At 35.6% G+C, this 12654-nt stretch overlaps 1 protein-coding gene across 1 annotated transcript; it reads left to right on the top strand.

The window, feature by feature from the left end:
* Positions 1 to 9145: 9145 nt before the first annotated feature.
* On the top strand, positions 9146 to 11327 carry LOC113287229 (T-complex protein 1 subunit delta-like). Its single transcript, XM_026535914.1, has one exon. It carries the CDS (start codon positions 9249 to 9251, stop codon positions 10842 to 10844), a length of 1596 nt encoding a protein of 531 aa, XP_026391699.1. The 5' UTR covers positions 9146 to 9248; the 3' UTR covers positions 10845 to 11327.
* Positions 11328 to 12654: the final 1327 nt, after the last annotated feature.

The following is a 12654-nucleotide window of genomic DNA, read 5'->3' on the forward strand; positions in this document are numbered from 1 at the left end:
ACCCAAAATTACTTTTAGGTACGAAACACGATTGAATCAATGATTTGAGGTGTAGTTAGGGTTAGGAAATGAATCCCCTTAGTCGGCGCCAATGTTTGTACCCAGAAATATTTCCAGGCACTAAACACGATGATTTTTGTTTATGGTGAGGAAACAAAAGGTTAAAAACATGAAACAAGCATAAAGATAAGGGATACGAATTTTACATGATTCGGCAAGATGTGCCTACGTCCACGGACGAATCCCCTTGGGGAGTGATGTTTTATTGATAATAGAATTACAGTGGATTTTTCTATATTAGCTCTCTTTTTTTACCCATCAGAATTACATTTCCCTCTATTTATATAATTGTGAATCAGAGTCTCCCCCTAATTGTCATGTAGGAATAAATTGTATTAAGTTTCCATGCATGCCTCCTGACCATAAACTCCCCTGCATTAATTCTGTATGAAACTGTATGAAACTCCCCTCCTGTATTAAGTCTGCATGAAACTGCCCTGCATGCCTATTGACTTGCCCTGCATGCCTCCTGGCATTAATCTGCCCTGCATGCTTCCTTGTATTGATTTGCGGGCCTCCCGTGTATTTTATACACGGTACAAACTGTATTAATCTCAGCAAACCCTGGTTTGTCTCCTTTGTATGTATTCTAATAAGATACGTGAGATTTCTGCAACTTATTATTTAGGTTTATCGATTTCTAGGGTTTTTAGCTTCAACTTATTGGTTTAGACCCTGATTTATCAATTATTGAGTCACTCCAACTTATTAGTATTATGATTTTGTTGAAATTTTTTATTGCTCCTAAAAATCTTGCTTGTTTGTTAACTTTGTTTTACAGGAGTGTTCAATTAGTGAATCATGGAATACCAGAAACTGTGTTGACGGGATTATTGAAGGTGTATAAATATTTCATGAGAAAGATACGGACTAAAGGATATATTTGCCACTCTTACAGGTACAGTGTATATTCATTGAATATGTCTGTTATACGTATTTGCATATCTTTTATGAAAATGACCCGTACACGTATTATATATTATAAACCAAGTTTATTGACTAAGATGCCCTTCGCGTCTAAGTTTAGGGTTTACATATCTTGGACACCAAGTCTTCTATCTATATAAATAGAGGCTTAAACATTGTATTCTGTATACAGATTAATAGAATTTCTCTCTCTCTTCTTCCCCTCTACTTTGTATCTCCATCTTTATTTTCTCTGTTTACAACACGTTATCTCGCACATTGCTCTACTAATTGATTAGCTGACCCACGAAGATGGAGAAGATCCTCGACTTCTATATCTAACCTTCTCTGTTGATTTGATATTTTTTTTACATTCTCTTTAATTTATTAATAGAATTCTAATAATGTTTTTATTGGCTTTATTATAGGTTTGTGGTATGAAAAGTGCAAACCATGTGGAATCTTCTAGCAGGAGTTATATACGATCACAAAAGTAAGCAGCCATAAAGGAAACGGCTTTGGGAACAATATCTTACGGTTCGGATTTTTGTTTTGTTTTATTCGTTTCGCCAATTTTTTTTCCAAAGCTTTTTATGAATGCGAGCTACTGATAATTCTTCTTGTCCATCCTCTTCTTTTACTATCAATGTTCAACCATAAGTGGTTGATCAGTAGATGAATGTTTTCATCCATCAATATCAAAGGAAGTTTTGTTTTTTCACTGGTGATACATCATCCTCTACTCCTTTCTTATGGATTTTATATGACTTCACAATCCCGATTACGAGAATGTTATTTGGCTATTTTGGCTATTCTTGAAATTCTTATTTTTTGGGTGTATTTAAAATCCATTGGTTAGTCCTCGAAAGACACGGTCTATATTTATTGGATAGAGGATCAATTATTTGATTTTCCTTTCTTCTCAACTCTTCTATTATAGAGAAAGAAAAATAAAATCCATCAAATGATGGTTTACGGTTTCTATTACCTTAATGAAATTGTAATCACCAAACATTGGTGTTGTCATGATTTGACTACCTTTACAATAATGAATCACATGCATGGTTGAAAAACCTACGGACAATTAAATTTGGTATCTTTATCCGTTGCATTTAGATTATGTTATTTTTATTTTTGGTTTCTATTTATTTACAAGAAACCATGGATTTTCCATATGCAGTCATGAAAACGACAACATCCTTTATTTGTCGATACAATTTCGTTAATTGTACAAACCAATTGATGTTGGTTTTTCTCATCAATTTTCTACAACGAGATGTAAAAATTGGTATTTTAAGAACTTTTAACCAATCTTTGGTTATTGATTTATATTCCTTCAAAGAAATCTTTATCAACCAAAAAGTAGATGATTTCTTTATTTTTCTCAAAAGAATCATTTACACTAATTGGATTTGATTTTATCTAAGCCAAGGATTTGATACTGTTACGACGGTATAAACCAATTATAAACACCAATTTTTGAATTCCCGAGGGATGTTGTGTAAATTTTCTTCGTCCTACTTCTAACCTCCTAAATAAAGACCGTTATACTTGATGTTGATATACGGTTGGACATAAAAGATCAATAGGTGCGCACCCGGCTTGTTAGCCAATACTATTATTCCTTGCAGTGACTAAATTGATCTTAATTTAATTTATTTTTATAAAGAAAGTGTCCATAATTTGTTCTAAATTAATATTTTGTTGGCCCTTGAGGTGACAAACTTATCGAGATTTATTTACATATTTTCAATGCTTTCGGTTTTGATATATAATTTTATTTTGTCTTTATTCCTAAAGAAATTCATAGTTGGTCATAAACATGTATGTATGTGATGACTACATTTTTTTAATGTCGAAAGACAAATTTCATAATGAGTATATTCTCGAAATTAATCGGATAATACTTTACGAAGCTTGAAGTTTTCGTACATGAGATAAAAATAAAAAAAATTCACCATGATCAGGGGGAGGGCATACACTATCATAAGCTTGTATTAATTAACTTAAAAGTTATATCCATTTCTCTCCCAACATGATCAAATCGAAAAAAGGCTATCACTATCAATAGGTGTGAAATGTCTCATATTGTTTTTGCCTCTTGATAGGAAACTCCAATCACATATAGCAAAAAGTAGCATTTTAGAATAAGCTACAAATAGTACTTCAATAAAGTCTATCAAAACAAGATTCACATTCTCGTAGTTCATATCTCCTCACTGGAAGATGGGGTGATTATAATGCATGAGGGCGCTGGTACCAGTAATTTTGTGAATTCTTCATGATGTGCATATACTTGAGAATTGTGTGAGATCGTGGTGAGCTAATTTTGTTGTCGAATTTTACATTACCTACTAAAATAATAAAGATGGTGGTTGTTATCCCCTCTGCAGAGGAATATCGACAATGTGATTGGTTGGCTTACATACCAAATTAGATTGGATTAATTTCTCAATTAGCCTAATTTTGGATCCAAGACTTACACGTTAAAATTTCCAAACCCTTACTAACAGGTTGGTGTAGTCATAAATGCGTTACACGAGAAATATTTTTGTAAGGACCCTCAAGCTCGTCAACGCTATTAGACTAGTCAAGAGACATCTTAGTCGATAATTACTCGATTTGTTTAACACGAACGTTAATTAATATGAATTAGTCTAACAACGATCTAGATACGAAATTAGTACCGCCGAATAGATCTCGAAAAGTTAGGCTGAATGGACTACTCGAACGTGTCATTCAGATATCAGACGAAGAATATATCACCAGTTTAGTAAGAAGGGTAAAATCGTTATTTCTCATATAAACGCTTTTATGCAACACAGACACGTTTAAGCTGCCGTTATCTAAGCAAGTGGTGTCATAGTATTTCTCATTGGTCTTATCTTCACCGATCGAGAAGATAAAGCTTCTTTTCTTTTCTTTCTTTTTCTTTTCCTTTTTCTTTCTTCTTCTGATCTTCTTCTCTGCGAGTTTGAGAGAAATTGAATGGAAGTTCTGTGTTCGGCAAAAGATGGGGAAGATTATTAAGTAGAAGATGGTGATGATGTCGTGGTCTGTTAAGCATGGGATGAAGGAGAAGATTGAGTTGCTGTAATCGAAGTTAGGGTTTATAGATTGGTTTAATGTTCTGAAGATTAAGAAGATGATATATAAAGCTACTGTTGGATAAGGAAGCATGGGTAGATGTTTAATTGGAGTTCTAAAATCGTTTTGAAGATGAATTGAAGAATCAAAGAGCTAGGGTTTCTATGAATTCATTGGAGTTCAATTTAAGTGATGATTAAGAATAATTAAGGATGGGTTTGATAGATTTGAAGATGTAAGTGATGTTTTGAGCGTGAATCTGGGAATCCAAGATTTGAATTAAGAATTAGGGTTTCATAAGAAAAGTTCAGTAGAGAGTTTGAATATGAAATTGATAATCTTGAATAACGATTGGAGATGGGTTTGATATGAATTAGGTTTAAGGTTGAAGATCTTCTTGAAATGACAGTTATGGTTCAAAGTTATGAATCTGAAGTTTAATTGGTGGTTGAATTGCAAGCTGTGATGTGTTTGTAAGTGAATTATATTTCCAGCATAATTGATTTGGTGAAATAGACAATTAAGAGGTTGTTAAAGTTTGGGTAAGTCTCTACTTGTTCTAATTTCGGTATTTTGAGTTGATGAAATTGTGTAGTTTTCTTAGTTGGGAATGAACCAGGATTGGGATAATTGTAGAATAAAGTTGTAAGTTTAAAGTTGTAGGGTTTTTATGATGAATGGCAGGGGATTAATGTTGTATGCTTGGAAGATACATGTATTGATTATATAGATGAATGTTAGGGTATGTAGAAGGAATGAATACTGCAGATTGTTGAAGTGGAGATATTACAGCTAGAACTGGGATCATAATGGTTATTTGGTTTAAGTGTTACTACAGAGAAATGTGGATTCAAAGATGAATTGTATATGTTGCTGTTGTGTTTTGGAATTGCAGGTGTTGTGACTGGAACTAGTTGTGTTGGTGGTTTAAGATGATGGTTGTCTGTGTGTTGAAGTTGCAGGGGATATGAGTGATCTGCTGAAGTTGTGAAGGTGCAGTTTGTGGTTGTATGGATATGAATTAGGTTATGTTGAAGTACATGGAGCTTGGGTTATAAACTAAGTTGAGGTTGAGTTATGAGTTAGACCTGCAAGTGGCTGCAGTTGAATTTGGTGGCGATTATAGAGTTTGAGTTTAGTGCTTAAGGTGCAGTTGAGTTTGGTTCATCGGATAATGGGGTAAATATTGATGATATTGGTATTGTGTCTCAAGTAGGGATTATGGGAACAGATTACAAGAGTAATTGCAGGCCTGAAGTCTTTGAGCTTCGATGTTCAGAGTTAGGCGAGTGTAAGGTTTTGCAGAGAGGATGAATTGGTGTTAGTTGCTGTTAGTGTTTGCTGTGAAAGCTTGGAATGGCTTTTGCAGGTAAGCTGAATTGTGATTAAGAATATACTTTTGAAGTTATTTGTATTTACTGTTGTATTGTAATGATATTGAAATGTTAAAATGATAGATAAAGGTGTAAGAATTAACGTTAGAGGAATCTGTAACTTAGTGTGTTTAGTTAAGCTTGTCTGACCGAATTGATTCAGTCTGACTTAGATTATATTCTGTCTGAGTGAGTTAACTCAGTAATTAAGATTTGACCCCGATTTGACTCAGTGGACCGTTGACCGTGGACTTTGACTTGACCTTGACTAGATGTTGACTTTTAGTTGACCTGTAACCGTCAGTTTGACCGTTAGTGACTGTTAGATGACTCTTATGGACTGGACCTTAGTTAATGGGCTTGTTTAGTTAACTTGGGCTTATAGCTAGTTTTCCTAATGAATATGAATCGTAACCTTGAGGTCCGATTTAGCCATTGGTTCCTTATACATAGATGTATATCTTTCTGAGACTATTCAAGTGGACCATAGAACCAACCTAGTTGAATTAGTAAACCTTAGTTATGCTAAGGATAGAGAATCAAAAGGTGTAAAGTCATAAATGGGTTTAGAATCCTTAGATAGACTTGTATGATTCTTGTGTGAGTCTTTTGGCTAGATTCTTAGACTTCTTGTGTGATTAATAATTAGTCTATATTAACAACGATCGATTCAAAGGATGAACCAGTGGGTCGTGGATCTCGAGGTAGGCGTGGCTTGTCATTAAAAGAGGTGGGAATTTGTATTTAACTATATTGTGATTATTTTTGTTTTCCTTTACAAAAGTTTATGTTTAACAAATTCATGCATTGTCTGGTTGTGGTTTCCATGCACTTGTTTAACTTTGAATTACAAAAGTTCTGTTATTTCTTTTAATATTTCCATTGCTTGGAAAGGAATTGTAATGCTTTGTTTGTCTTTATGAATTTTTTGGGAAATAATAATTTCCATTTGTTTGTTTGGAAATGAGAATTTCCATCTGTGGTATATATGATACTGCTCCTTCATTTATATCTACATGAATTCGAGCTTTTATGCAATCACTAGGTGCGGGACAAGTCACCATATAGCTATCTAGGTGCCGGACGAGTCACCATTATTATATATTGTTTGGAAGGAGTTAGTTCCATATACATGATTGTTTACCTATGTGAAATTGATTGCGCTTTAAAGTTTAGGGAAAACATGAATTGTTTTCGAATCATTTTCAATGATTACATGAAAGTTAAAGGTTAATTCCTACGGGGCACCCCTTTTAGGGATGATGTGCTCACCCATTCCCACTTTCAGTTTCAGAGACAGACAAGAGTTACGCAGCGGAAGCTTCGAGGAGTTGAGTTCGTTAGTTGGTTAACTTTTGCTATGTTTATTATGTTGTATATTCTATTTGTAAACCAAATGACTATTGTATATGTATCATTTGAGAGAAGTTCTTGTATACATATATTTCTGAGCGGGGCTAGTTTTGGGTTAAGTTTTGTAGCAGATTTCTTGATTGAATGTTTAAGTAATTGAATTAGATTCGTAGTGCCTCTTTATTTAGTTAAACTTTTGGATTAGTCAGATGCTAGCTTTGGGGGCGCTATAATTTTCGTTGTAAAAACGATTTGAGGGTTTTGTTTTTGCTCAGACCCTAGGATTGATTAAATAATTTTTTGTTCTCCTTATTTGATGCATTTGGCATGGTAGTCCTCAAAGGATTCATATTGCATTCACACAAGAGATGTGACCAGGGAACATATTCAAATTTGCAATCCTTGAAGGATTCATATTATATTCAGGCAGCCACCTGACTTGATTTTGTCATTTTAAACAATCCTTTATGTGTTTTTAGAAATTTGGTACAAAATCATATATCCGGATTAATTAGTTGATATTATCAACTTTATGGGTCTCTTGATGAGTCCTTAAAAACACACAAAAAAAATCCACGCTTTAGCGGCATAAATTCTATTTTTGTTTTCTCTTTCTTAAATCTGCAGTTAGAATTATGCTTAGCTTAAGCTCGTCTTTCAAATAGACTAGAGTATTATTTTGATGCTTGTCTTTAGTAAAACTCATATAATTGAGTTAGCATCCACAAAATCATCAAAAGTTGTACTCTTTTCCCTTCGCTTCAGGTCTTGTCCCATGTGGTTTTCCTGACAAGGTTTTGATGAGGCAACATCTCTTTGACGTTTAAATTTCTTTTAATGTTGAATATTTTTGCTCTTTTTCCTCTGTCCATTTTTTTTTTCCCATTGGGTTTTACTGGAAAGGTTTTAGTGAGGAAAATTAATTCAACATGGTGGTCATCCAAGGGGAAGTTGTATAATTTCGGTTATTTGGTGGATTCCTTCCATTAACTAGGTGATTTTGTTAGGCCAAATCAACATAACAATCCCTTAGTAATTTGGATGTCATTCCAATACACATAAGGTAGGACCACAAATTCAGTTTTTTTTTTTTGATAGGCTAAAGCCGGACCCAGGCCCCTACCCAAATCCAGCCAGCTGGACTAGCCCCACTGCTAGACCCAACCCCGCCAAACCCCTCTATACAACTAACTAAGTAAATACAAACCTCTACGGTGGGGATCGAACCCCTGACTTCCTCCTTACTGGAGTTGATGGGATACCACTGAGCTATGCTCTTGGACCCAAATTCAGCTTTATTCACTTATGGTAGTTTATCTACATCTTGGCTCTATGTTGAAGAAACTACATCAACAACTTCTGAAAATGATCCCGGGAAGCTAGCAATCCATGACACAAGTTCTCAATGTGTCGAAGAAGAATGTAGACTCCGCCAAAGTATTAATCGAAGACATTACTGCTTGTGCAACACACAAGAAGACTTTATCAACTATCCGACATCTTCATGAAAGCACAAACGTTTTTTGCATTCAAGAAATTTCCTTCTTCAAAACTGGAAAGTCTCGACTCAAAGATTTGCATGCCAAGATTTGACTGAAGTATTTATCAGGGGGAGCGCCGTCATCAAATTAAAGTGCATTTACTGGACTTTATCGCGTTGTACTCTTTTTCCTTCGTCAAGGTTTTGTCCCACTGGGTTTTTCTTGTCAAGGTTTTAACGAGGCAACATATGCATGTCCAACACTGTCTGAGTCTCTACATGCTTATGCAATTTCAGGTTTTTCTCTTTTAAGTTTGCCTGGTATGCTTGTAATGACTTAGCCACAGTGGTCATCAGGGGGAGTGTTATAAACCAAGTTTATTTACTAAGATGCCCTTCATGTCTAAGTTTAGGGTTTACATATGTTGGACATCAAGTCTTCTATCTATATAAATAGAGGCTTAAACATTGTATTCTATATACTGATTAATAGAATTTTTCTCTCTCTTCTTCGCCTCTACTTCGTGTCTCCTTCTTTATTTCTGTGTTTACAACAATATACTCTTTTGTTTTTTTTTTGGTTAATTTTATTACTCAAGAAAAGCAAAAGGATTACAAAAATTCTGAAGAAAATTAAAGACAAAAGAAGCCCAGTAGGCCCAGCAAGAAACTAGTAAGATCTGAAATACACTGTCCTTGGCATTTCTAGTTTTTTTATACTATAAAATAATAAAAAAACTTTGTGGAGGACCCATCGGGTAACCCATGGACTTGTAGATGTACGTGTACCGGTAATTATTACGGGTAAGGTAATATACGGTATCCAAATTTTAACCCGCATATAAGTTTGAAAACCTATATTCGAGAAACTCATTGATCTCGATTGCAAGGGTTTCTTCTTCTCCCTCTTCTTCATTTTATTTACTCCGCGCAAAAGAAACCAAAAGAAGAAAAAAACTAGGGTTTATCATTGTAGATCACCTACTCTAATGGCGGCCGCTGTACCCAGATCTTCGAAAACAGAAAGCTATGTTGATAACAAACGCAAGGATGATGTTCGTCAAAGCAATATCATCGCTGGTCGAACAGTAGCAGATGCAGTTCGTACCAGTTTAGGTCCAAAAGGTATGGATAAAATGATTCAAAATGGAAACGGTGAAGTAATCATTACTAATGATGGTGCTACAATCTTGATGAAGATGGAAGTTCTTCAACCTGCTGCAAAAATGCTTGTTGAACTTTCCAAATCTCAAGATATCGTTGCTGGTGATGGTACTACTACTGTTGTTGTTATTGCTGGTGCTCTTCTTAAACAGTGTCTTACTCTACTCAATAATGGTATTCATCCTACTGTTATATCTGAATCACTTCACAAAGTTTCCGAAAAATCTGTTGATATTTTAACTGCTATGGCTGTTCCTGTTGAGCTATCTGATCGTGATTCGCTCATGAAATCTGCTAGTACTTCTCTTAACAGTAAAGTTGTTAGTCAGTATTCTACTCTTCTAGCTCCACTTGCTGTTGATGCCGTACTTTCAGTTTTAGATCCATCTAAACCTAATCTTATTGATCTTCGCGATGTTAAAATTGTGAAAAAACTTGGTGGTACTGTTGATGATACCGAGCTTGTTAAGGGTTTGGTATTCGATAAGAAAGTTAGTCACTCTGCTGGTGGTCCAGCTCGTGTTGAGAATGCTAAAATTGCTGTTATTCAATTTCAGATTTCACCTCCAAAAACTGATATTGAACAGAGTATAGTCGTTTCTGATTATACACAGATGGATAGGATTTTGAAAGAGGAGAGGAATTACATTCTTAGTATGATTAAGAAAATCAAAGCAACTGGTTGTAATGTTTTGTTGATTCAGAAGAGTATATTGAGGGATGCAGTTACCGATCTTTCGTTGCATTATCTTGCTAAAGCGAAGATTTTGGTGGTTAGGGATGTTGAGCGTGATGAGATTGAATTCATTACCAAGACTTTGAATTGCTTGCCAATTGCTAATATTGAGCATTTCCGTGAGGAGAAATTAGGGCGTGCTGATCTTGTTGAGGAGGTTCCTCTAGGGGATGGTGGCAAGATTGTGAAGATTACTGGTATTCAGGATATGGGAAGGACAACTAATGTGCTTGTTCGTGGTTCAAACCAGTTGGTTCTTGATGAGGCCGAGAGGAGTTTGCATGATGCATTATGTGTGATCAGGTGTTTGGTCAACAAAAGGTTTTTGATTGCCGGTGGAGGTGCACCTGAAATAGAGTTATCAAGGCAACTTGGTGCTTGGTCGAAGGTCTTGCACGGAATGGAAAGTTACTGTGTGCGTTCATTTGCTGAGGCACTCGAAGTTATTCCTTACACTCTGGCTGAGAATGCAGGATTGAACCCAATTGCGATTGTTACTGAACTTCGTAACCGACATGCGCAGGGTGAGATTAATGCTGGGATCAATGTGAGGAAAGGGCAAATCACCAACATCTTGGAGGAGAATGTTGTACAGCCATTGCTCGTCAGTACTAGTGCAATTACACTGGCTACGGAATGTGTGAGGATGATTCTGAAGATTGATGATATTATTATGGTTAGGTAGAACATGCAAATGTTCAGTCATTGGATCCTGTGCTTTTACTACATGGGACACGAAGTTCAGGAGGCTGGTTTCAAAGAAGGATGATATGTTGCCGCAGTCGTGCAGACGGTTCTTTTTCGAGCACTGATTACTTAGGTATGGTCAGGTTAAGGTAAGAAAGTTGAGAACATGGCTCTGAACAACATGAGTTTTTGATTAGTAAGTTTGGTGTGCCTAATTAGTTAGCTTTCATTTCGCTTTTTCTTTTTGGAGTTTGGTTTAAGAATGTCCACTGTTTGTGTCATTGAATTATTGTTAGTTTTTGTTCGTAGTTAAGCTCCAGTTTATTATGTTGGACATGACAAGTAACAATATTCAGCAGTCTTGCACTGTCTAGTAGCTCCATATTTTCAGTTTCTATTTGCCAGGCATCTCTATATTGCTTATAGTTTTGGCTCTTCAAAAGTGCTGTTTTTATGGTTAAACAATTTATTGGTTGGCGTACTTTTTCGCTCTGTGATTCTCTTTTAAGATTATATGAAATTGCTTATACTTGGTGTGCATTGGTAAAACCTAATAAAGTAGAAGGTAAAATGCAAAGGGCATGTCTAGTTGCTCCAATGCCATTAGTTAGCTGAGGTATTTAAAAAAACGAAAGGTGTTGCCCTAAGAACACACAAAAACTTCATTCATGCTTAGAAATCTTTTAAAGAGAATGCAACAAGATGACATGGTATGGGAAAGGATTTGTAGAGAAAGCAACACAATGACATGGTATTAGCGCTCGTCAAAACCTTTATGTATGTTGGATATTTTAACTTAGAAAAATAACCTTTGCCTCTAACCTTGTGTTGGCATGCAACTTTTTGATGCGAAACTCGCTTAGTATGAACCTACTGGATTTGAAAGAGATTGATGGGGATAGTGAGAGGAAGGATAATGCTTGTGAACTTGCCTTGGTAGTACTGAAATTCTGCAACTATGGTAGAACGTTCCTCAGTCGGTGGTGAGTTTAGTATTCCTTATGCTTGTTTCTGTTGGAGTTCTCTGTTTGCTTCTCTTCCTGACTTGCAGGAAGATAGGAAAAAGTGAACGATGTTAAGCACTTGCAGTAATTGGGTCCAACAACATAGCTCAGTGGTATCCCATCAACTCCAGTAAGGAGGAAGTCAGGGGTTCAATCCCCGCCGCCTTAAAAGTTTCTAGTAGATTAGTTGTATAGTGGGTTGAGCGGTGTTGGGTCTGGCAGTGGGGCCAGTCCAATTGGATGGGTTCGGGTAGGGACCTGGGTCGGCTTTCGCGTATCAAAAAAAAAGAAAGAAAAAAAAGTACTTGCAGTAACTATTTGGTTGAAATTTAGATTTTCAAGGAATCGAAATACCCAGATATCTTTTTAATAATCTTAATTTTACGTCGGGTAATGGAGATGTATACTGTAGGCATGCATTTTCTTCCATATGCCACTCCTACCTGCATTTTTTTTAAGGTGTTGCAGTATAAATCAATTCAGCGTGTAAGAGCAATTATTGCAAATCCTTTTGGGCTAATTAGCTGGCTTTTGGTATAACTGAGTTGAGTGTCACGTTAAAATTAATGTATGGTTACGTAGTTTGTAATCTTTAACAGTGACCACTCAAAGAAAACTAAGCCTGTTCCACTGTGCTGTTTATTTCTTCCCTTTCCTATCAACTTCTGGTTACAGGGAGAGGTATCTTCTGTTAGGATACGGAATGAAATGTTTTGTTATCACTAATTTTTTTTTTTGGAAGATTTATGAATTGTTTACTAAACGATTTATAAATAAAAGTGTCACTGTGTGATATGAAACATT

The sequence above is a fragment of the Papaver somniferum genome, chromosome 6 (assembly GCF_003573695.1).
Source record: "Papaver somniferum cultivar HN1 chromosome 6, ASM357369v1, whole genome shotgun sequence".
Classification (NCBI taxonomy): Eukaryota; Viridiplantae; Streptophyta; class Magnoliopsida; order Ranunculales; family Papaveraceae; genus Papaver; species Papaver somniferum.

Coding starts and splice junctions, on each gene's coding strand:
- LOC113287229 (XM_026535914.1), top strand. CDS start 9,249: ATGGCGGCCGCTGTACCCAGATCTTCGAAAACAGAAAGCTATGTTGAT.